Genomic DNA, 25,701 nt, shown 5'->3' with positions numbered 1-25,701 from the left:
ATGTACTACTTGAATTGACATGTTACTAAATGTATGCACTTCTATTGTGCATTCAGCCACTTAACACATTACTCTCTAACCTGTAAGCATAAGTAAATGGATCTCCATGGCAACAGCACTCATGACCCACTCAGCAGCGCTGTGATCATGGTGTAGAAAGGTTTGCAACAGATGGTGCCCAATTGTAACCACAGCGATGATGTCATTTGTTAAGATGAGCATTATTTGAGTTTAGTCAGAGGGGAATCACTCCTGCTCGGGCCTGTGCTTGTCAGCGGCTGCCTCGAGGGGAATGACGCCTGGTGAGCGTGCTTGGAAAGCAGTTTCTATTGTGTGATGATTTGCCGTTATCCCACACTGTTGGAAAGCTCCCCAGCAACGGAAATTCCCCTTGGAATAGTTTCTGGGTTAAAACCGGCTAATTTTAGAGCGTGCTACAAACAAGGGGGCCGAGTCACTCGGCTGAAGCCTGCACCGCTCATCAGAGTGCAAACATGCTCTTTTCATATCAAAAGGTTTGATTTTGAATGTGTATGTGTGTACCAAACTGAGGGAGGAAGACCTTGAGTTAATGTGATTGGCTTTGACTGGTCAAACGGATTCACAGGCATCCTCTGGAGGTCAAGCAGAGGTCAAATAGGCCTTTAGATAGACCGCTGATTGATGGGGCTTCCTAGCTTTTATGACATTTGACATCATTAGGTGAGTGAAGTGCATTCTGGTCTGCAAGGTTGGTCTTAAGGTTTAAATCAGGGGAGTCCAAAGTGCGGCCCCGGGGGCCATTTGGGGCCCGTGGGTGTTTTTTTTAATGGCTCGAGACACAAACATAGAATTTCACAATTTAACAAGCAAAGTAAAAAGAAACAAAAACAGCAAAAATCAGCAGTAATTTTACAAGAATAAAGCCACAATATTAAGAGAAAAAAGGCTGTAATCTAACTCTAATTTCATGAATATTATCAAGAAAAATAATTTCATGTTATTAGCATAATAGGAGAAGATGGTTTTTTTTGTCAAATGTCGTAATATGGGAAACAAATGTAAACAAAAGAAAAGTATAAAGTTGTAATTTTGGAAAATTTGTTTGAGAAACAAACAAATCAAATAATGATTTTGTATTTGTTTTAATTTAGTTGGGGAAAAAATAAAAGAAGAAAATTTCAAAATAGATGAAATAATTGGAATATTTATGAGAATAAACTTGTAATATTATGTGGAAAAATTTCATTTTTGTAATGCAGTTTTTTTTGTTTTACCATTATGCACTTCAAAACATAGGTCATACTTCTTGGATACAGTATGAAAAAAACAAAACAACAACAACATATTGACAACTGTGTTTGCAGTGTCTGCAAATAGCCACCTTTATATAGCTTGTGTAAAAGACAACAAAAACACCTAACCACTGTTTGGCCTCATCTCCTGCACAGCCAGATATGGTTTGCATTGCTACAGCAAAAACAACCATGTCTAAGATTAGTATCTTGTTAAATATACATAGTATATACATACATGTATATAAATATACATACATATAAACAGTAAAATTATCACTATACTCATGAGTGGAGATCCATTGTCTAGCACCGTCATATTAAGATTGAACATTCAAAGCAGTCCTTGGTCGTATCAGTTACACTTTAAACATCTTGATAGGGTGGGCTCATTCTGGCAGAGTTGTTTGTGTTAAAGCAAGACCACCTTAGGTTATCATGTGAAAATGACCTTTTTTGTACAGTTTCAAAAGGATGTGTGACTGGATAATGACACAAATGAGTCGCTTAACAAACACTCCAGGCAGGCAAACATACACTTTTACACTTTATTTAGTTCCCCAACGGTGAACTCCATATTGTAATTTTTCTTTTTGTTAGTGGATATATTTGTTTGACTTTTTTCAGCCCCCAATATTGGTATCGATCCCAAAATCGGTCAGGTTACAGTGAACACTCTAGCGCCATTTGTACAGTAACGGTTGTCAAGTTAATCGGCCACTCTACAAAGCCTCCCTAATCCTACTGGCTTAACAGATTCATCATTTGAAATATGAGGGGTTGTGTGTGCATGTGTGTGTGTGTGTGTACAGTACTGTGTGTTTACATTGTGGTGAATGGGTGTCATTGTGGAGTTTTTTTGTATGCAAAGTCCCATGCATCTGATATGTGTTAAGGAGGGAAGGTAAACGTGGCGCCAGCTTTAGCCCATTGGGCAGACGTACGCAATAACGTACCAGATCCCCCCTGTCTCCCAGCCCCAAATTCCCCTACTCTCTCTGAGAGACCTTCTATTTTGATACAATGGTGCATTGTGTCAGCTGCATGGGCTCATGATCCACAACATTAGGTACAGCCACACAATATAATCCAAAGTAAATATATTGATATAAATGTCATTAGGTTGCACAGTTGTACCTAATGTTATGGCTGGTTGGGTTTCTTTTCATGCACAAGTCTGCTGATGTGCTTGCCTTGCCACCTAACATGCTAATAACTATACACACACACATTGACCCTTTCACACAATTACTGTAGGGAGCTCAATGTCTATTTTTAGCTTTTCCCTGAATAATGCATTACTTTGCAGTCAGTGTCGAGACAGGATGGCGACGCACACCACATGCATTCAGAGTGTCAAAATCAAAGCCCTTGGCCTGTAACATCCTATTAACTGGTGAAACAATGATGACATGAATTAGTCATTCCTCGGAATATCCACAATAAATGTGAGTGACCTGAATGAAGTCCTCGTTGTCTGACGTCTCTCCTTTTTGTGTATGATTTGTGTTTATTTTCAGGCGCTGGACGTGGACCGCAGTGTTTTATACAAGATGAAAAAGTCAGTCAAGGCCATCTACACATCTGGTTTGGGTAAGTCTGCCTTACTGTCAGGTCAGAACTTGCAGTTAGGGTTCTTGGCATGGTGGAGCAACAGAACTACCACGTAGAGTAGATAGATAACCCTTTTAATAGGGTAATTCACCAGCAAATGGTAACAGTAATTGAGGCACCCATAAAATTGTCTACTTTCTCCACAGTGCTTGCATTCCCCACCTCAGAGACTGTCAGAGACTGCCCCGTCTTTCTTCAATATACCTCACGTAGCTATAGTGGTTTTGAAACAGATATATATATATACCTTGAAACCAGTAACCAGCCCTTCCCAAGCTGGGAAGACCCAGATAAAGGTCCAGATTGAGGAATTACTTTCTCTCCTTGCAGTGGGGACAGGTGGGGGGCACTGGCACACCAAATCCAGCAGATGGACCTGTGATGAAAGAACTTGTCCCTATTTTAATGTAATTAGTGCCGTCTTTTGGCAATATTTTACATTTAACGATAGACATGTTTAGGTTTGTTTGGCCCTGGCTGAGTGTGTCTCTTGATTTAGGGATGGGCATAATAGTCCACTAAGTCATTGGTTATCCGTTAATTGTTTGGAATTAATTGTTGATGAATCGCATTCATGCTACATACTGTACACCAGGGTTCTCAAACACTTTTGGCCCGCAGGACACTAGTTTGAGGCCCCCGCCTTGATATGAAAGTTTGATGTTAGTGCGGCCCGCGCAAGTTTGATATGGATGCTGTATGGTATCATGTATCCAGAAAATATTATTACGTTTGATTAATGTTCATGTTAAAGGTTAAATAACTGTTAATAGTTAACCTCCCTATCCGTGTGGAAGTAGTACGTTTTTGGCTATTTAAGTTTAAAGGAAATAACTTGAAGGCTACCGTTTAGGTCGCTAGCTCTCTAGTTTGCGAGTTAGCATGTGTCTCAAGACCCTGCAGTTGCACAATATGTTGTAAATAAAAAAAAGTATAAATGTGACTATAGTCATGTTTTGTCATGTCTACAGGGCTCTAATAATGCTTTGTTAATTTTAATCTGAAAAAAATAATTTGTCTACCCACCAACTATATGTGGTTTCTTAAGTTTTTATTATTTGCCGTTTTATTATTATTATATTTATTTATTACTGATTGATTTTCTTTATTCTTGATTTGTTTATTTATTTTTCATCTTATTTTGTGCAGAAAAATAAAAATTAAGATATTTGAGAACAGTGGAATGTTTTATCAGAGCTTTTCTTGCAGAAAATCGAAACCAAAGCAAAGTTTATTAATTTTTCTGTTTTTAATAAATGCGTTTTTTGTGGGGTTTTTTTGAAAACCTGATGTGGCCCAGTCTCGCCCGGACCCTAGCTCCAGTGGCCCCCAAGTAAATTGAGTTTGAGACCCCTGCTGTACATGAAGACCTCTGCCTTAAAATGAGAATAATTGATAAATCATTCATTTCTATAGTGCATCATCGCAAAATTGATATTTGGCTGCAGTGTGCTGCTATAATATTTATTTTATTGCACTAGGGCATCACTCAAAAGGTTAAAGCAGTTTTAAATCCATCAGTCACAGAGTCTGGCAGTATTGTCAATCTGCTCGGTCCAGGAGTTGGTGCCTATTTCTCCCCTCTCACAGAGGAACTCACAGGAACTTATTCTGCAGTCAGAACACGTACAGATTCCCGTTCATGCACCGGAAAGATGCACAGTGTGTGTGTGTGTGTGTGTGTTATGTTGATTGGCTGTGCCAGCGCTGAGTGTTTCCAGCATCTTTTGTTTTGGCCCGACAGAGGCCCCCCGCTGAATGTGAGAAAGAGAGGCAGCGAGGGTGAGAGACATGCCAACAATGTGCTGAGCATGTCTTTCTCTGAACAGTGAACTCTGTTGTGTGGCCCTAGCGACAGCTGTCTGATCCAAACTCTCAAAGGAACAGCTGGGAGGGCCACTGAGGCACGGACACACGCCTGCTTTCACCTCCCGTCACTCATTAACACGCATCGCCGAAGTTGGGTCTCTGTGGGTGTCTGCGTTAACATTAACAATTTGCCTTTACATCTGCATAAGTACTCTACTTCAGCAGTTGCCACATTTATGAGGCTGCTTTCATTGCAAAGAGGATTGTAAGCTGTAACAACAAAATGATGAATCCCTGATAGTGTTGACAGTAAAAACACTTCTAAAGTTTAACCAAGGCACTCTCACATTAACATTTGTTATCAGAAAACCTATGACGCTAATCTACTGAGAGCCTCATATGTTTAGAATGCAAACAGGTCGAGTCCATGAAATACAGTGTGGTGTTTTCCTTTCGGGCTCCTTAATCAACCAAGACAAAGATAAATATCCACGGGAGCATTTATGAAGAATGATTCATGTTGTTGCAGCTTTAGAAGATACTGCAGTGTATGGTCCATTGCCTAGTTTGGATCAGATGTGCGTTGCTGTAACCCATTGAACCTTAAAGGTGCTGTCTGTCATGGTTTTGCAATGGGAGCGCTCACATTCAAACATACTATATCCCGCCTTCTTTCTGCTAAGAGCATGCAAGCAGAACTTTTTTCCACTCAGAACCTGCACATCGTCATCACGTATTGTAAAATGCAGTAAACACAACATGTGAAACTCATTGTGGCCACTCAGTGGTACACACACAACCACACTAGCATGCTAAACTAAGCTAACCCTACTATTTTCCATTCACACCAACCTTAACCATTTCAACTGGTTTAGTTCAGGATGAGGTGGTTTAGTGTTTATAATGACTCTGTACTATAATTGCATGGTCCGACCAGTAAATACTTCCCTTTCTCCTCATGATGACAGCATTTCATTCACATCAATTCAGTCCGCCCCGCCGCTGTCATCTACTCAGCTTGTTTAGTCGTTTTCTTATCACTGGAAGAATTTATACTGGTATACCAGTATATAAAAATTATCGGCCAACCCTAGCTGAGTTTTTTTTTTTTTTTTTTGGAGGAAGAATTTGTTCTGAAAAGTCCACCCATGTCTCTGGCCTTGGTTCTGTTAGAGTTAACTTTTTTTGCACTTGCGTTACTGTAAATATGCACGGCATGTTTGTCATTCGTGTAGACTGATTGGTTAACGTCTTTTTACACTAAGTCATGTAAATCATGACTGTGGATGCTGACACATGAGGAAGCCTCTCTTTCCCCTCTGTATGTTTAAAGAATGAAAGTTTCCTCATGTGCTGGGAAATACGTGACTCATGTGCACAGGAGAGGGGGGGTTCACCAGTGACTGCCTCAACCCTTGGAGAATTCACACCCCCGGTTTGACTTGGCCCGACTTTCTTGTGAGGATATGATGAGGAGAAGTCCGAATGGAGAAGATAATGAGTTGGCTTGCATGCGGAGGATGGGGGTGCTTGCAGGCTCTGAGCACCTGAAGCAAGAAAGGAAGACCTGGGTAGCTTTGGAAAAAGAGCATTTGCTGTAGGGACCTGCCAGCTTGTCAGCTTGTTAGCGTATGATAAATAAAGCAGCAGCATCATCATCATCATCACCATCATCCTCTGCCTGTCCAAGTTTCCTGCAGGAGCAGATCTGCTCACCCCGATTCACCCCGAACTAGCTGAAAAACAAAAAAACTGATGAATTCTGAGTTTCAGCACCCCCAGCTCTCAGGACCCAGCTGTTGAATAATGCAGCACTTAGGGCCATTTGGCATCATAGTTGGACTTGTCTTCTGGGGTTATTCCTGCACAAGCACTCACACAAACACCCTTCTGGCAACAGAATAAGATTTTCACATGTTACAATGCAGGGAAAAATGATGGGGAAACCTGCATGTACTTCAGGAAAATATAGAACAGTAATATTTAAATTGAAGTCTGCAGTATTTATTTTATCAATTCACAATACATTTACTGTGGGTGCTTAAAATTATCGAAATTGCATAAATTTTATTGTTATTTCCCATAGTTTTAAGACTATTTGAATTCTGGACTAAGGTCTGCCTCTTCACAGTGCAGTTGTAATTGGAGCTACATATTACCTACAATTCATTCATTCATTTTCTACCGCTTTTTCCTCACAAGGGTCGTGGGGGTGCTGGAGCCTATCCCAGCTGTCTTCGGGCGAGAGGCGGGGTACACCCTGGACTGGTCGCCAGCCAATCACAGGGCACATATAGACAAACAACCATTCACACTCACATTCATACCTATGGACAATTTGGAGTCGCCAATTAACCTAGCATGTTTTGGAATGTGGGAGGAAACCGGAGAAAACCCACGCATGCACGGGGAGAACATGCAAACTCCACACAGAGATGGCCGAGGGTGGAATTGAACCCTGGTCTCCTAGCTGTGAGGTCTGCGCGCTAACCACTCGACCACAGTGCAGCCCTTACCTACAATTACCTATAACAAATAGATGTCTGACTGAATGTTCGCTTGGAAAAATGTACATAAAACATAAGACACATTTTGCAGGGGAATAAGCTTTTCAAGTAACTGCAGATTTTGCAGAAGAATAGAATGATTACACTGTTTAAGTCGAAGCGCCATATGTCACACGTTTGTCTTGCCATGTTGAAAATGAGCTGCAGGAATAGTTGCTGCAGTGTGTCACACGAACCTCCTAAGTTCCAGCGTCACTCTATTACAGTGACAGTTACACGTCTTTGCTAGCCCAGGGCAGAGTTTTGGCGTTTGCTGGTGTTGAATTGTCAAGATGACCTTCTGTGTGCTACTTAGAAACCCAAAAGCAGGCTGACACCTTGTTGGCTGCGGGTCTGTGACTAGTTTACTGCAGGTGAATACTGCAGTCAAAATGGTTATTGTGAATTATATATTTAAAATTGTGTACATTTGCAGTCAAATGGCAATTTTAAAGTACAGTATTTTGATAATCAGTTGAATTTACAATGGTTGTTTAATCATTTTGAGTGCTCATACAGGTTGGATATCTTCAGAATGTCATTGCTGCATCAATGCTGCATAAAGATTCATAACTCAAACCAAAACAGTTTTTTTTTCAGACATTATTATTGTTCCTGTTATCTTTGAAACCTCAAAGATAATACATTATATACCTTTAAGTGCCAAACTCGGAGTTAGAGCTTTTGTGCTCCTAAACAATGTGCAGGAACGGGACAAATTTGTACAAATTACTTAATTGAATCAATGCACTGTACTAAATATCCAATTTAAAAAGAAAACGGTCCTTTTACAATGCGCATATGATAAACTATCTTGTGAAAGCCTTGACTTGGCCCTGTTTCTTTAATTTGATTTGTCTGGTGTGTTGCACTTAGTGAGTCAGAGGCTTTCAGCTAATAAGACCATGCATATCTGTGAAGGAGCCGCAGACATGATGTTATCTAGCTCCATCTATAAAGCTGACACATGGCTGAACACAGTGTCTGACTGTGCTTCATCGACTGTGTGTGTGTGTGTGTGTGTGTGTGTTAGAGGGAGAGTCACGACGTGGCCCCAGGTGTGTTTTAGTGCTCACCTTCACATTTTTACGCGCCCCTCCTCTCTGTCTCTTTCCTTGAAGTAACTAACCTCCCAGTGGCCAACACACGTCATATTTCTCAGCGAAGGTCGTCATAGCAACAGCCCCCCCTGAGCTCCTTCCCTAGCACCACTACTGCCCTGATTATACTGGCTGTACCTTTTTACCTTTTATTGTGGATGTCCAAACAAAGACGTAACTACTGCTACACAACTATAGAGCTGCAACAATTTATTGATGAGCTGATTATACTAATTTGATATTCAGTATACACAACCTCTGAATCTGTTTGAATGAATCTCGGCCATCTATGTGGTATCCATGGTTCTGATTTGGGCAAATTTGGTCTGTGGGGTGAGTTGGGTAGAATACCAGCTCTGGTTTGTGGTCCGTTGTAACCCAAATGGCTTGTGACTGACACGTTTGATTAACTTCAAAGTGACGTTTATGCGATTTGACCCAAACTAGTACCTTGGTGATCCACCTTGTGATGGACATAATGAGCACCCTATGTCTAGTGTCTAGGGCAGGGGTGGGCAAACTTTTTGACTCGCGGGCCGCATTGATATGACAAAATTTATGGGGGGGGGGCGCTTTTACACGCAACAGTCCACCTGGTATTATTGTATCTGTAAAATTGTCATGCAATCTGCTATTATTTATTATTTTATATTTATATTTAAATATTTTAAAAATAATAAAATATTATAATAATTACAATACAATTAAAATAATAATTATGATATTATTATTATGTAAAATATGCAAATATAACAATAATATTATATATAATTAATATAATAATTAGCATTAATATAATAATTATAATAATCATAATACTTCTAATAATAATTATAATAATCTAATAATAATAATTATAATAATAATAATTATTGTTATTATGTGCTTGTGTCCCTTTTTTCAGGAGCACTTTGTAAACAACAGACCATGTCAAAAAACAAAATTGATAAAACCATCAAAAGGTTGGCTCAGGCCATGATGCCAGGTTGTATGTTGAGTTTAAATGAAATACTTTGGAAAGATTGGGCGAGCCGTATTCAAACACTTGGCGGGCCGGATGTGGCCCCCGGGCTGTAGTTTGCCCACCCCTGGTCTAGGGCCTAATCAATTACTAGATTACGCAAAACAACAAAGACAAAGCTCACCTGTATACATGTGTGTTTATGTTTACTAGCTCATGTGGAGAATGAGGAGCAGTACACACAGGCACTGGAGAAGTTTGGAGAAAACTGCGTGTACAGAGACGATCCGGATTTGGGTTCGGCTTTCCTCAAGTTCTCCGTCTTCACCAAAGAGCTCACTGCACTCTTCAAAAACCTGGTGAGTGTGCGCTCGGAGGAGGAGGTGTAAAAAAAAAAAAAAAACCTCGAGGGTGAGGATTTCCATCTTGTCTCTAATTGTCTCAATCCCCTGGAGTTCACCGACACACACATTGTCTAAGCAGGAAGCTCCAGTTTTCCACTAAGGCGGCCAATGAGATGCTGTGACATCTAATTTCAGTTTGATGTAATCAAGTCTGATCCTCCTTCACTAAAAGCACCTTTTGTATCCAGTCCAAAGCTATTATAGACAAACTCGACCCCACCATGCACATTGTTTCAACTTCCACTGAGATTTTGTATCCATGATACCTTATATTAAGGAAATCTGAGATGGCGTCTAACCAGGATGTGGAGCTTTGTGAAAGCTTTTCCTAACTGTGCAACCTGAAGCTGTCTTTGAATGCAACCCCCCTAAATTGCAATAGAGCTTATTTCCTAAACATGCATAATTGTTATTTGGCCTCTGCATCAAATGAGCTTCATTTTGCTAATTCCCCTATCCTACTATAATACACAATCTGTTGTGTTGATGTTTATTATTTGCAGTGATGTACCGAAACAACAAAAAAAAGAGCATTGAAGATCTGCTACTTTCTTACTTCCGACTCTTGGTTTTCCAGTTCCAAAACATGAACAACATCATCACCTTCCCATTGGACAGCCTGCTGAAAGGAGACCTGAAAGGAGTCAAAGGGGTAAGTCAGCAAAAGTGTAAGTCTGTAAGGCTTTGCCTTTGAGACCCAGGAAACACGGTTTGTCGGTAGATGCTAGTCTGCTTCGTGACTACTGCCCTACAAGGTTAGGGTTAGGGTTAGCGACTGTCAAACTGTCTTGCATTAGGGAGCACTTGAGAGCTTTGGGTACTTTATTGAAATCCATTTTATCTATGAATGAAGGTATCTATGAAACATTCTACATACAGTTGACCAAGACAAATGTTTCCAGAGCAGAGTTTTTAACTGTAAACAGCTACAAACTGTCTTCTTTTTTACATCAATGGGGATCTGGAGCCCAAAATTGGTTCTCACAGTGCAGGGTTTTGAAATTGCACAATGAAAAAAACATGTTACACTACACAGATAAAACAGCGTTTTGGATAGGACATTGGGGAGACCAGCAGTTCTTTATATTACAGCATTTTTATTTTTGCACTTATATGAACAGGAATCATTGTATTCTGTATCTGAAACCTTCAAAGTGAAACAGGTCCCGTTTTTTGACTTGAATCATGTAAACATACCCTCGACCAGACAAACACTTGTTACTTTCTCCATGGCCCACTGACCTTTTACTCTCGAGACATGTGATTGGCTGCAGACGCAATTGAGGAATGATGAGATTAGGCCAGCTCTAATGAGGCTGGTTGCTATGGATATGTCCTTATGACCCTCAGCCACATGGTTTGTCGAGAACTGTTTGTCTGGTCTCTTCTTCTTTTGTGTCACAACTTGAGTGTTTTCTCCAAGCGTCTGCTTCCTGTCTTTGTTTTCTTCAATCTCCATTCCTGTCGTCCCTTTTGTTCACCCTGGCCACTTGCAGCACATTAGCCCCCGGGATGGTTGACATTATATCGACACCATGAGGCTAATGAGCTGGTGAACTTTTTATACCTCACAACACATAGAAATATCACCACTATTCTGATGCAAGCAAACCCCACAGAGCGCTCTTAAGCTACATCATTGTCCTCCCCGTCATGTTGCAAGACCTGTTCTATACAGCAGTCTCCTCCCTCTTCTCACCTCCATTTTCTCCTTTTTTTGCACCGCTTTGCTTTTACTCTTTCCCACGGGACTGACCTGTCAGCAGATGGGGAAGCACGATCCTGTCCAGGCGTGCTTGACAAGCCCTTGAGGCTTCAGGGAGAAAAAAAAAACATTGAAGTAACGACTCAACATGAATGTCAGGGGTGAACTGGAGAGATATCTTTGAAAAGGAAGAATAGTCAAGCACTTGGGTGCAATAAATGTCATTCACCGTTCTATTCAAGGTAGCACAGTCTTGTGCGAGGAAGTGCTGCAAAACTCAATTCTGCTAGACACTAGGATGTTGGAAATAATCATTTCCATAATAATAATAATCATCAGTAGCTATAGTGCTAGCACGCTTGCTACTATTTACATCAATTCTTGTCTTCTGTTATGGCAAGCTACGCAAAAATCCTTTTGACCGATTGCTTTTCATGTGATACCCGATGTGTGTCTCCACAATTGATTAATCTGATAATTTATGGCTGATTCTCATCATTAAAGGAGGCTGCTTCTGATGCACACCTCGTTCACAACCATAGTTAGTGGCTATCTTAGCACTCTTTCACCCTGTTACTCAACTTCATCCCCTGTCTTTTTTTTTTTTACACCTGCAACCATCTAGACTTTGTTTGGTTTCTCTTATTTCAGCTCCACCAACATGACCTGGGTGGGCTCCTAGAGGAGCTTGTGGTGTCCCTCCTAAAACAGACATAATGCACTCCTAGTGAAACGGAAAATGGAAAGTGCTGAGTCTAAAAGTTCCTTTTGGCTGATTTTTTTTTTTTTTCAAGTGGACCCCAGCATGATGTCATGCCTGCTGCGACCCTCTCAGTTCCCAACAGCCAGCTGGCGGTTGGATGGTTGCTGTAGAATCCACTGTGTTTGCACAAGTAAGGGATGAGAGGGGCTCTCTAGGCGTTAAAGCTTTTGGATGGAGCCACAGGAGTCCATGCTGAGCCTCACCCCATTGTGGTTCAGTGGCTCGTGAACACCCAAACCACCCACTCATGCTTACTGTTTTAGATTTTAGATAGGAGCAGATCCCCCTTTACACAATCTGCATACAGTATATTGTATCTCTTAAAATCTCATATTTCAACAATACTGACAATACAATACTGTATTACAGCACGATAGAAACTTGGATATGTTAAAGTAGTCCATGCACAGCTTGTATAGCTGCATATACTGTATTTACTATACACTGAAAATGACTCAACAGCTGTCAACACAAGAAAGTACCGAGAACATTCTGTGGTCACTGGGAAGCCATGGTTCATTAAGAGAATATTCCAACATGTACTAACTACAGTGTAATGAAGTACAGCATGGGAAACTGGGACACACAGGAGTTTTGGAATATAATGACGAACCAGATGGCAACTGGAGTTAGCGCAACAATCTAAGGTCCATTAGAACCCAGAAACACTGAAGAAAAAAATAATTACCTCTACAAATGGCTATGTTTTGGCCTACGTCTATCATCACCACCCTGAACTCAGACATACAACGTGCTAGGTCATTAGCGTAATGCAAATGTGCAATATTTCCATCACTGCCTCTGTTACTACCTCAAACATATTTCTTTATTTAACAACCCAATACAATACACTCATATGTGACTTTACTCATCTGTATACACCAGTCATTTGCACTATGACCCATTTATCATTCATTCATTCATTCATTCATTCATTTTCTACTGCACTAAAATTAATATATCTGCAATATGTCTGCTCCTGCATATGCTCCTGTGCAATATTATGTGTACATTTTGGATATCTTGTATATATCTTGTTAAACTGTCTTTTTTACTTTACTTTTTGTATACTTTTTTTAACTTGACTACTGCACTGAAAGGAGAAGCTCTCCAATCTCATTGTACGTTTTGTATAATGACATTGAATGCCATTCCATTCCAAAAGTCACTCACTTCCATTTTCTTTTCATTCATTCATTTTCTACTGCTTATTCTCACGAGGGTCGCGGGGGTGCTGGAGCCCATCCCAGCTGTCTTCGGGTGAGAGGCGGGGGAAACACTCCGAACTGGTCGCCAGCCAATCACAGGGCATTCAATTTTCATTGTACAATTTCAAAAACCTGAACTGTGAGACCCATTTTCAGGCTCAGAATCCCCATTGACTTAAACACCACAACACTTTATATCTGTTTTCAGTTAAAAACTGTGCTCTGGAATCAGCTAAAGTCTTATAAACTGTAACAGATGAAGAGGCTGACATACAGTACTGTGGTTAGCATTGGCAGAGGTATACACTCGATTGGACTTTCTTCTATTTTGAGTCCTTGGGACCTGTATGCAGACCCACTCCCACCTTACTACAACAACCTGTCCTTAACTCCTGCTGACCTTGCTGCACATTCAGCATGGAAGTGGGAAAGTGCCTCAAGAATGTGCGAGAGGAGTCAGTAGATGGTGGAAGGTTTGTGAATGGAGGCCCCTGATCAGGGGCAGGGTATGAGGTTTTACCTTCTGTCCTTACTCTCACCCAGAATGTCAACAAGGGTGCTAAAAGTTGCTGCTGTGTTGTTGACCTATTCTGCTCTGCCCTTCCCTGCCTGGATGGCCGTGCCCCTTGTCTGGTATTTTTAGCTATTGTTATGATTTGTCCTGGTCTCTCTGGCTCTTTCCTTCCATCTACCATTTTTTAGTCTTTGAACCACAGCAACAGTTTGTGTTAGCGTCTTCCTGTGTATGGTTTTTGCTTTTCAGGCAGTTTCTCTGCATTTTTGATCATCTTCTTTTGACTCTGATGGTTTAACCCTTGAAAGGTTGGGGTGGGCGACTGAGTGCTCTTGGCCTCAGTTCAGTGGACCCGATCCTATCCTGGGGGGTTGACAAGTTGAGCTTGTCACTCAGCAGCAGCTTAAACGGAAGTCAACAGTGGGATCTGCAGAGCTCAAACAATGGCACTACCATCTCACTCTTTCAAATTCAGTTTTCAATGGATAAAATGCTTCTTCGGGAATCATGATGTTGCAGCACCTTTGATGTTGAATTAGAAATACAAACGTCATATGTACTGCCATCTGTTTCCTGTGAGACACTCACTGTTTACCTCTTTTGGTCCTTGTCCATCTTTAATTAGCACCACAGCAGCAAGGTATGCTTTTGTTCGAGTGTTTTGCCAGAGTTTTTTTTTTTGCAGTGTTCACCCTTGACAATGAGAAATCAGTGTTGCTTGTCGTAGGCGTGACCCAAGGGATAAAAAAAAAAAATCCACAAAAACAATCACATGGAGCCGCCTGGCATACCGCTGCCCTGCTGGGGAAGCTATGGACTGCATCTGTGAGGAGGCTGATTCTTTTGATTCCCATAGTGAAGAAATTTTGCTCATTATTTACTAAGGAAGTTCTCAGCGTGTTGCAGTCAGCTCAGTGGATGCTTGCATTCTTGTATTCGTCTTGTTTTGCAGTCATGGTTGCTTCATATTTGTCTAACTATGGAGTGGACTTCTTAGCTGCAACCAGCAGAAGCGCTGTTAATCACTGTTAATCACTTGTGTTTGTTGTAGGCCTGTTACGATAACAGTTTGCAGGATGATAATTGTACTTCAGATTATTGCTGATAATCAATATTATTGCCAACATTATTTCAAGATTGCTTTTTATTAATATAATGACAATATATGGCATAATAATGTGAAAAGACCAATTTAATTGATGTTCTTAACAAGAACAACAGAGGCAGTTGAGGTCCACCCACGCTGTGTCACAGCTCAATACAACATTAGCATGACAATAGGAGTTCAGAACATTCCGAAAGAATAAAATGATGTCTACATAATAACATAATCATTTCTCCATTTCACACTTCTATTCATTTAACAAGTGACCTAGAACAGCTGGGTGCATGGTCTACAAAAGCAAATAATAGCTGGAGTCTAGAAAACATTTCCCAGTTGTGGCTGTAGGCAACCAGCTGGTGTACTTTTTATGAACTTAAAAAGTTGGCAGTATCTGCATTTTAGAGGCTCTGTCTACCTCAACATTCATTTATCCTCCCATCCATCAAGGGTGTGCTGTGTTTTTGCAAATATACATTATAATAAATGTCTATGTGGTTCACGACAACTATGTTTTCTGTTGTTTTTTTTTTAAACACAGGATCTGAAAAAACCTTTTGACAAAGCCTGGAAGGACTACGAAACAAAAGTGTAAGACCTCCAATTTAAAATGTTCACTTTGAAAATGTGTAGTTAGTGTCTTGACTAACCACTCTTCCCTTGTGATTTCCTCACACTCCGCTATAATGTAAATAACCTCTTGCCACCATGTCACCTGCTCCACACTGAGAAGCTTACATCATTGTGATTGTGCATGAAAAAAAACTCTGATTTTTATAGGTTTTTGTGTATATATCTTACAAGCTGCAAAGGACATTCTTTACTGAAAGGGTAATACAACCTCTCTCCGGACCTTTTTGATTAGACAATGCAGTCTTGGTGTCGACTTAAGCCTTCAGCCAAGTCCTGCATGGCATCAGTCCACCATCAGTTGGATCCAGTTTTCTACTTGAAGGGCCAATCCACATACTGGCGCCAAGCTGGCTTATTGTCCCACTTTGAATGCCGTTTGTTCAGGAATTTGGTGTTGCACTACATTAAAATACACAATGTATGCAGAAATATACGCTACTTGTAATTTTGATTGACATAATTGCTAGTAGTGGGAACACTTCCTGAACTGACGGCACTAGAAGTGAGAGGTTCTACTTCAGTTCAATAACCGTCATCTTGACTCTTTACGAAGCAGTATGGCGAACATGTGTCTGTCTCTCTCTGTAAGTGGCCGCCATGATGACGATATAACACGGTCACAGCTGAAGAAGCATGTGCTTGACAAAGGTCAGGACACATTCTGACACGTTCACACCCAGGAAACTGCAAGCTCAGCATAAAAATGACCGTCTACAGCCTGCCCGTATATAGATAAAGTCACTTTACTCTTTTTGCTGCATCATCATATAAAATTCTTCTTTGGGTTTAAACCCATACAAGCATTTACATGCAATATTGTCCTTACTTTCTACCATGGGTCTCAAACTCAATTTACCTGGGGGCCACTGGAGCTAGGGTCTGGGCAGGGCTGGGCCGCATCAGGTTTTCAAAAAAAAAAACAAAAAAAACGCATTTATTAAAAACAGAAAAATATACAAACTTTTTCAGTGCTTTGGTTCCGATTTTCTACAATAAAAGCTCTGATAAAACATTCCACTGTTCTCAAATATCCTAATTTTTATTTTTCTGCACAAAATAAGATGAAAAATAAATAAACAAATCAAGAATCAATCAATCAGTAATAAATAAATATAATAATAATAATAAAACGGCAAATAATAAAAACTTAAGAAACCACATATAGTTGGTGGGTAGACTTTTTTTTCAGATTAAAATGAACAACGCATTATTAGAGTCCTGTAGACATGACAAAACACAACTATAGTCACATTTATACTTTTTTTATTTACAACATATTGCGCAACTGCAGGGTCTTGAGACACATGCTAACTCGCAAACTAGAGAGCTAGTGACCTAAACGGTAGCCTTCAAGTTATTTCCTTGAAACTTAAATAGCCAAAAACTTACCACTTCCACACGGATAGGGAGGATAACTATTAACAGTTATTTGACCTTTAACATGAACATTAATCAAACGTAATAATTTTTTCTGGGTACATGATACCATACAACATCCATATCAAACTTGCGCGGGCCGCACTAACATTAAACTTTCATATCAAGGCGGGGGCCTCAAACTAGTGTCCTGCGGGCCACATTTGGCCCGCGGGCCGCATGTTTGAGACCCCTGCTTTCTACCTACGAGTCAGCGAAGTTGCTTGGTGCAATATCCACTGAACCGACACATTGTTGCCATATTTCTGGTATTTTTACTACATTTTGTCAGTACTACAAACAAAATATCACCACATGTTGCATGAAATGGTGCCTCCCCTTCATTATGTGCTGTAGTCTAGGAATGGGCATAAGAATGACTTCTTCTTATGTGAATTACAGTACTGTCATTTGGAATGATTATTAAATTGTGCGCCTCAAAAACTCACCGTACTTCAAATATTGTATTAAATGAAAGCTTTTTAATTTACTACCCCTGCAAGTAGTTTTCATGGCATGGGCTGTCACGCCTGCGCACTATGAAGGACAACACTACACTGCATGTGGTGGGAGTTGTAGGCTGCAATAGTACGATCGGCTTTTATGATCGGCATTGAAAGACATGTATTGGCATATGGCATTCAATTTTTTTCCCAGGAAATCGGCTGATATTGACTGGTGCCTAATCGATCAAAGCATCTCTTTTTAAAATATAAAAAGTAAACGGAATCAAATGCCCTTTCCTAGCTAGTATATTTATTCCATTGCCTGCAGGGATGTGCATCATACCATTGTTGTCTTTGTGTAAAATCACCGAAATATTTGCACTCTCAAGTTTGTTTACTTTTCAGCTTTAGAACCCAATATACTTGTGTTCTAATAACATAGTGGGGAACTGTCTTTTAGGAAATCTGGCTCCAAAACATAAATCAAGGATGATTTTACACCTGACTACTGTTTATGGTTAAGATGTGTTCACCAGCTAAGTGTTTTTTGTTTTGTTTTTTTACACCAGTACCAAAATAGAGAAGGAAAAGAAGGAGCACGCCAGACAGCACGGGATGATCAGGACGGAGATTAGCGGGGCGGAAATTGCAGAGGAGATGGAGAAGGAAAGGAGATTCTTCCAGCTGCAGATGTGTGAGGTGGGTTTGATCGGGATTGGTTGTCAGATTATATTTTTTAATTTCTTATTGCTGAACAATTGTGACACACTGTCATACTTCAACTGTCATATTTAATTCCTTATCAGGATTATAATGTTCAGTGAATCGAGGGCTCATATAGTCTTGAGTGATATGCTGACAACTTGTAAAACATCATGCATGACTGCGATCAAATTGCACAGAAGCAGTTTTCTTCTTTTTCAATATTTCCCACACTCAGTGTAATTTCATTTATTCTGTGGAGACTTTCCATTGAAAATGAAGAGTGAATTTATTTGGCACTTAAATTGCTTCACTGAACTTAAGTTGAATTTTGAAACCATTTTAGAAACAAAACAGTTCTACTATTCACTGCTTCTAACTGTCATTCTTTGAGTTTTTGGAATACAGACTAATACCTACATATTTTTTCAAGATATGATGTATGGTCCAAGCCTGTTTGATTTCTCGCTTGATCTTGAAAGGCAACATTTTTTACTTTCAAGAGAACAAGATGAAAGAGTTTAAGATGTATTTTAGATGAAAAACACGCCTTTGCCTCTGACTGAACCTGTCTCTCGGCGTCTAACCGGGGTCCCATCTCGACAATGTTCGCAGTATCTCCTCAAAGTCAACGAAATCAAAATAAAAAAAGGAGTAGACCTGCTGCAGAACCTCATCAAGTACTTCCACGCACAGTGCAAGTAAGACATACTGCGTTCTAATATCAGCCTTGTCATGGTAATACAAGCAGTAAGGCATTTTTGTGTAATCAATACAATTCAGTTTCTTTCAGGATGGTCTTAAAGCTGTGGACAATCTGAAGCCTTCCATCGAAAAACTGGCCACAGATCTGCACACAGTGAGGATGATTGACTTTTATCTGACACTGCATTCATTTACATTCAACCTTCCCCCCCCCCCGCTCTCTCTGCAGATAAAGCAGGCACAGGATGAGGAGCGGAAGCAGCTGACGCAGTTACGAGATGTTCTTAAGACGGCGCTACAAGTGGAGCAGAAGGAGGTAACAAACACACACGGAAATGTCAGTTGACTTGATAAATAATTGGTTTGACGGAGAAGTGCTCATTTTTCTGTCTGTATTTTTTAATTTAGTATTTCACTGGTAATATGATGAATATGAAGAATGTGCAGTTCTGATAAAACTGCTTCTATGCAATGAATCCGTAGTATATTGTCAAACAAATGCTGATTAGTAATTAAACATATTAGTGAGGTTATCCATAGTGGAACCTCTTATATACTGAAAACAGGAGTACAGTGGTACCTTTGTTTTCTTTATTTGTTCCAAAAGGTTCATGTAATTTTATTTAATTTTATTATCTAAATAATTAAAATCCACTTAATCCTTCCCAGACAACCAAAAGTATTAACAAAAAATGTATGTTATAGAGAATTAAATAATGCAAAATAATGATAAATGAATGGAACTGAGGCTATGTTTACACGGCAAGTCAATTTAGATTTTTTTTTTGCTCATAAGTGACCTGTATCTAATTTTTTTGGGAACATAACCTTTATCTTTGGGTTGCACAGCGAACGACTGGTTAGCAAGCAGGCCACACTGGTTAGCAAGCAGGCCACACAGCTAGGAGAACCGAGTTCGATTCCATCCTCGGGCATCTCTGTGTAGAGTTTGCATGTTGTCCTCGTGCATGCGTGGGTTTTCTCCGGGTACTCCGGTTTCCTCCCACATTCCAAAAACATGCTAGGTTAATTGGCGATGCCAAATTATCCATAGGTATGAATGTGAGTGTGAATGGTTGTTTGTCTATATGTGCCCTGTGATTGGCTGGCGACCAGTCCAGGGTGTACCCCGCCTCTCACCCGAGGACAGCTGGGATAGGCTCCAGCACCCCCATGACCCTTGTGAGGATATGTGGTAGAAAATGAATGGATGAATGAATGAACCTTGATCTTTTTTCCCCGATGTAGGCAAAGCTCTTCTTGTCATCCGAAAATGTCAGCGAAGCTGCTCTCAATTTCACAAAAAAACCAGTATGGGGCAAATTTTAATCATCATTTCTCATTAAGAAAAAAAAGTATTGTGGCCACGACGACTGTTTCCCTCGTTTTTCTTGGCACGTTTGATCCATGGAACAACAGCATGAAGGGAGTGAAGCCCTTTTGTTAGTCAGTCAGTCTCTTCTCGGTGGATGTAGCATACACACAGAGTACAGCAGGGTGTAACATGGTTGAAGTTAAATGGATAGATTGCAATATATTGTCATATATTTGTATTGCCTGGTTCCCTTAAGATTACAAATGTATCTCACCTGAAGTTTTTCTCCTCTTTTACTGCCTCCACATTTTGTAAAACAAGTCCAGAAGAGTAAGTAAATCCACAAAAAAACATCTAAGTAGTTTTCTGTTTTAATTTTGCTTTTATTTTAGTCTTGGCATGTTTGTGATTCCAGGATTAGCGTTCCACTGTAGAGTTTTGGTTTTGCTGTTGTTGTCGTTTTTTTATGTGCATTTAGATGTTGGCCTGTTGGTGGTGACAGAATATCAATAAAAGCATTTAAGTAGTGTCCTCACTGGCCTTCAGAATGAAATAAATAAGGCCGTAGTCTGCTCCATTACTGTGTATGCACTTGTTATACTGACAGAAGCCTTTATTTCAACATACTCAATCAGCCATGAATGCTGACTCTCAAGTTCTTTAACCCTTTAACGTATTTGTGTATTTACCTTTTATATTTCACCTTATAAGCAGTTTATCTTGCCTGCTTTGGTTGGTTTCATTTTTTTTTGGAGTACAAACCTCATATATGGGTTGCACAGTGGACTAGTGGTTCGGTTGTGGACTCCTGAGCGTTAATACTTTTTTTTTTTCTCCATCTCTATATTTTCCCAGGATTCCCAGGTGCGTCAGAGCACCACCTACAGCCTCCATCAGCCACAAGGCAACAAAGAGCACGGCACAGAGCGCAGTGGCTACCTTTACAAGAGAAGTGACGGGTGGGTATTAGAACATAAATAAATACCTTTTTTAATTGTTTGACTCATGTCTAATGGGATCCAATATAAGAGTTGTGTCAAAAATATGCCTTTAAAATATTATCATGCACACAGGTTGCGTAAAGTGTGGCAGAAGAGAAAGTGTACGGCGAAGAACGGATACCTCACCATCCCGCACGGCACTGTAAGCACAACCAAATTAAACAACAATTGTGACGAAGTGACATGCTTGGATCATGCATTTATTGTCATTCAAATGACCTACAGCAAACAGCAAACCTTTCCCTTTTATGTCTTTCCTACAGGCAAACAGGCCTCCAGCCAAACTCAACCTGCTCACCTGTCAGGTGAAGCACAATCCTGAGGAGAAGAAGAGCTTTGACCTCATATCCCGTAAGTCCTCACTGTCAACCCACCCCCCCAGTCAAAGCAAATAGAAGCAGGATGGAGTTGTTTACTCTCTTACTGTCGGAACTAAACATTATTTCAATTTGCCTTTGGCATAACTGAAGTTATGATTGTGAATTTAGCATTTTTCTCCAGCTGCTGTGCCTTTTCCTTTGAACATAAAGTGACTTATATTGCTATTGACAATCGTGATTTCTGTATATGTACCCATATTGCCACATTAACCTAATGAAGAATTATCTGTTGTATTTCTTTCCAATATTTTAGACGACAGAACGTATCATTTTCAGGCTGAGGACGACCAGGATTGCCAAATGTAAGACGCTGCATATTTTTTCTTGACTGTATAATATCTTGAAGTAATGTTTGTCATAATATTTGGAAATAAATGGACTTAAGTGCATCCAGTAATTCCGCAGACACTTTTGGCGCTACTTTACTTCTCCCTTTGTTCATTCTCTCCTCCTTCCTCCTCGTCCTCACATCCTATTGTGTCTCCCCGCAGTTGGATCTCTGTGCTCCAGAACAGCAAAGAGGAGGCGCTGAACCAGGCCTTCAAAGGTGACCAGCATGTCGGTGAGAACAACATCGTGCAGGAGCTTACCAAGGCCATCCTAGCTGAGGTGAAGAGGATGACAGGAAACGATGTGTGCTGCGATTGCGGCGCGTCCAGTAAGTATTTCAGATCATCGTCTCCAATCACTTGACATCCATGTTTTTGGACTATTGGAGAAAATCAGAGTTGCCAAGCGACAGCAGGGTTAACAATTGGTCGTGCTTTATTGAAAGCATCTGTTGAGTTTAACTACCTTGAAGTCCCACGTGTCCTTCAGCAGAGGTGTAAATCCATTATATGAAAGAGCATATTCCAAGCAAGAACTGTTCATCTCGGTCACTTTCCTCCTTGAGAGCGTAAAAAAAGCCTTCAGGCAGCTGTTAAAACCTCCACAAGGACACATCGCAGTTGGTGCAACTTTTTGCAAAGGACATGTCAGAAAGCGTGTGCTGGATTTGGACTTGCAGTACTTGCAATTTTCTTTTCCATCCCCGCCCCCAGATCCGACATGGTTGTCCACCAACTTGGGCATCCTCACTTGTATCGAATGCTCAGGGATCCACAGGGAGCTGGGAGTCCACTACTCCAGGATCCAGTCGCTCACTCTGGATGTGCTCAGCACCTCAGAGCTCTTGGTAGGACACTTCTCCATTCAGTCATTCCGATTGCTGCTGCTCTCCATCGCTTAGAACAACATATTTTAAATTGAGAGGTGTAGCAGCTGTGGAAAAAGCATTATAGGTTCCTTTGAAAAAAATTTATGACCTCTGATATTTTTAGTTCTCACGGTTAGAGGCTAATCATGGGTGAGCGGAAAACCCTACAGAAATGTGCCACACTTTGAAAACCCCTGAGTCATTGCCACATTTTTGCATTATAACTATATTAATAAATTTGGTGATGAGATGCCATCATTATATTGGTTCAGTAGCTTGTGTTTTCTTTATTTTTCATTATAAAACTATTGTTTATGATGTCTACTAATTTGAGTGTTATATTGTAACCGCTGTATGCTTCACAGCTGGCCAAGAATGTGGGGAATGCCGGCTTCAATGAAATCATGGAGGCCGGTTTAAGTGCTGAAAACACAGTGAAACCCAACCCGTCCAGTGACATGTAAGCACACTCGTCGCCGCCATCGTTACGTGTGAATGACACAGTTGATGAACGGACACTCTGCACTGCACCTACCACCAGGCAGGCGAGGAAGGACTTCATCGTCGCTAAGTACACAGAGAAGCGCTACGCCAGGAAGAAATATCCCGACTCTGCGTCGCGGCTGCATACACTCTGTGAAGCAGTCAAGGCTCGGGACATTGTCTCCCTTATTCAGGTCTATGCTGAGGGAGTGGACCTCATGGAACCCATACCGCTTGCCAATGGACATGTCAGTACATATAATGCATTTACAGCCACAACATTAGGTACACTTGCTTGCTCCATGTGATCAAATACAAGAGCAGATTTATGATATTATTGTCCATTTAAGTTGTTGTATTTAATGTGTAACTGCATCATACTGAGAGTTGTTTCTCATACAAACTACAACAATGTTGAACTAATAAATCAAATCCTAATTATAAAGAGAATTCTACAATTTTACACAATATTTTCTTCAATTCCACCCTGGGCCATCTCTGTGTGGAGTTTGCATGTTCTCCCCGTGCATGCGTGGGTTTTCTCCGGGTACTCCGGTTTCCTCCCACATTCCAAAAACATGCTAGGTTAATTGGTGACTCCAAATTGTCCATAGGTATGAATGTGAGTGTGAATGGTTGTTTGTCTATATGTGCCCTGTGATTGGCTGGCGACCTGTCCAGGGTGTACCCCGCCTCTTGCGGTAGAAAATGAATGAATGAATGAATCATTTATTATATTTTTATGACACAGCTTTTGTACCTAATGTTGTGGCCTAGAGTTATGGCATTTCCATCAAGTAATACTGTTGATTTATCTGAATAGTTGGTTTTGGTTTTTTGCTGATTTTTTTTTCCCCCACAGGAGCAAGGAGAGACAGCCCTTCATCTAGCTGTCAGGCTGGTGGACAGAACGTCTCTCCACATTGTTGACTTCCTCACTCAGAACAGGTGAACACACACCACTCATCCAAAATACCACTTTATACGTTATTCACTTGGGTAGCATAACGTTATGGTCATTAATCTATGTGACATTTAAAAGGCGCTGCCTATCTAATGTTTACATTAGCTATTAGCATAGGGCAGCTATGCTAAGAAAGCACCCATTATAAAGATTGATTATAGATGAGCTGAGTGGTATTTTTACCCATTAGAGCATTTATTGTTATGCTTACCGTGTCTGTGTGCAGTTTAAATTTGGATAAGCAGACGACCAAGGGCAGCACTGCGCTGCACTACTGCTGTCTGACCGACAACAGTGAGTGCCTGAAGCTGCTGCTGAGGGGGAAGGCCTCCATAGACATTGGTGAGAAACCACAGATGTTTCCTCTCCTCACTTTTTTGTTCCCTTTTTATTGTCTAGATATGACCTTTCTTCTTTAATGGGTTTACAGGCATTTTATTCGATACACTGTAATAATAATGCTCTCATTTGTCAGATATTGTGGCTGCAGCAGCAGCTGCGTGACATCATCATGGGGTCAATTTTTATTTTATTTTTTTGCTAATATAATATCACTGTCAAAACACACAGTATGATGCCGTGCAGTTTTTGACACATCTATTGTGTTGGGTCATTTCACAATATGCTGATGCCCCATCCATCCATTTTCCTCCGCTTATCCGGGTGCTGATGCCCCTATCTTGCAAATACGGCATATTTCTCATCAGATTCAATCAACTGTTCATCCAAAAAATATTTTAATAATGACTTTTACAATACATTTTTATGGAGCAAACAGCAAATTTGTCAAATTCACATACATTTTTAAAATTGTTTAGATCATACATAAAATAAAAAATTAAATAAAAATTGCTTAGCATTTTTAATTGATGGAATTTGAAATTTAGTTCAAAATGTTAAGTTCAGAAAATGCAATAAAACGAATAACGAATAATGAACAATATACTTTAATTAATTAATTAATATAATTTATTACAAGATTTAAAGACCTTTTTTTGAAGAAACCCAATTTCAAATTGGAACTAAATTTAATTATTATTATTTTTTATTAATAATTATAAAATTATTTATTGAAAGATGTAGAATTTTTAAACGTTATGTTCATAAAATTATTTGTAAAGTCTAATTATTGTATTTTCATAAATCGGTCATTCAAATTTCCGCCACGTATATACAGTATGTGTATACATTGTGCAGTATATTAAAACAGCCTTTACTCAATACACTCGCCAACCAACATGTGTTGCATTAGAAATAATGTAAAATGCCCTCTTGGGCGACAATCATTCTCTCTCACACACGCACACACACACACACCTGTTATGCTCATTTCCCAAGAGTTCGGCACCATGGCGACTCTTTCTCACACCACTAATCTTTTGCTTAGGCTTGTCATCTATAAAACAAAGAGATAATATCGACAGAGAGGTGGATGACAGGAAGGCTCTCAGTGTGGGA

The 25,701-nt window shown here is 40.2% G+C and overlaps 1 protein-coding gene across 3 annotated transcripts in view; it reads left to right on the top strand.

Annotated features, from left to right (window-relative positions):
* asap2a (ArfGAP with SH3 domain, ankyrin repeat and PH domain 2a) overlaps positions 1-25,701 on the top strand; it is a 48,085-nt gene that overhangs the window by 14,580 nt on the left and 7,804 nt on the right. For 2 of the 3 annotated variants that reach the window (XR_009132370.2, XM_058090397.2), the window contains exons 2-20: positions 2,795-2,867; positions 9,518-9,663; positions 10,286-10,360; positions 15,542-15,591; positions 15,805-15,831; positions 18,065-18,194; positions 18,813-18,898; positions 18,981-19,056; positions 19,132-19,218; positions 21,073-21,176; positions 21,291-21,360; positions 21,482-21,569; positions 21,852-21,900; positions 22,090-22,256; positions 22,642-22,775; positions 23,162-23,256; positions 23,338-23,527; positions 24,142-24,227; positions 24,470-24,585. Coding sequence is in view for 2 of the 3 variants with exons in the window: in XM_058090397.2 (XP_057946380.2) it covers positions 2,795-2,867; positions 9,518-9,663; positions 10,286-10,360; positions 15,542-15,591; positions 15,805-15,831; positions 18,065-18,194; positions 18,813-18,898; positions 18,981-19,056; positions 19,132-19,218; positions 21,073-21,176; positions 21,291-21,360; positions 21,482-21,569; positions 21,852-21,900; positions 22,090-22,256; positions 22,642-22,775; positions 23,162-23,256; positions 23,338-23,527; positions 24,142-24,227; positions 24,470-24,585 (1,849 nt within the window). In the remaining variant the exon portion in view is untranslated. The remainder of the gene's footprint in view (positions 1-2,794; positions 2,868-9,517; positions 9,664-10,285; positions 10,361-15,541; positions 15,592-15,804; positions 15,832-18,064; positions 18,195-18,812; positions 18,899-18,980; positions 19,057-19,131; positions 19,219-21,072; positions 21,177-21,290; positions 21,361-21,481; positions 21,570-21,851; positions 21,901-22,089; positions 22,257-22,641; positions 22,776-23,161; positions 23,257-23,337; positions 23,528-24,141; positions 24,228-24,469; positions 24,586-25,701) is intronic. The other variant, XM_058090398.2, reaches the window with a different exon arrangement.

This window comes from Doryrhamphus excisus, linkage group LG14 (genome assembly GCF_037039965.1).
Source record: "Doryrhamphus excisus strain RoL-2023G ecotype Guam linkage group LG14, RoL_Dexc_Guam_v1.1, whole genome shotgun sequence".
Classification (NCBI taxonomy): Eukaryota; Metazoa; Chordata; class Actinopteri; order Syngnathiformes; family Syngnathidae; genus Doryrhamphus; species Doryrhamphus excisus.
The sequence above is the reverse complement of the archived record's forward strand: the minus strand, read 5'-3'. Positions and strand labels throughout refer to the sequence as shown.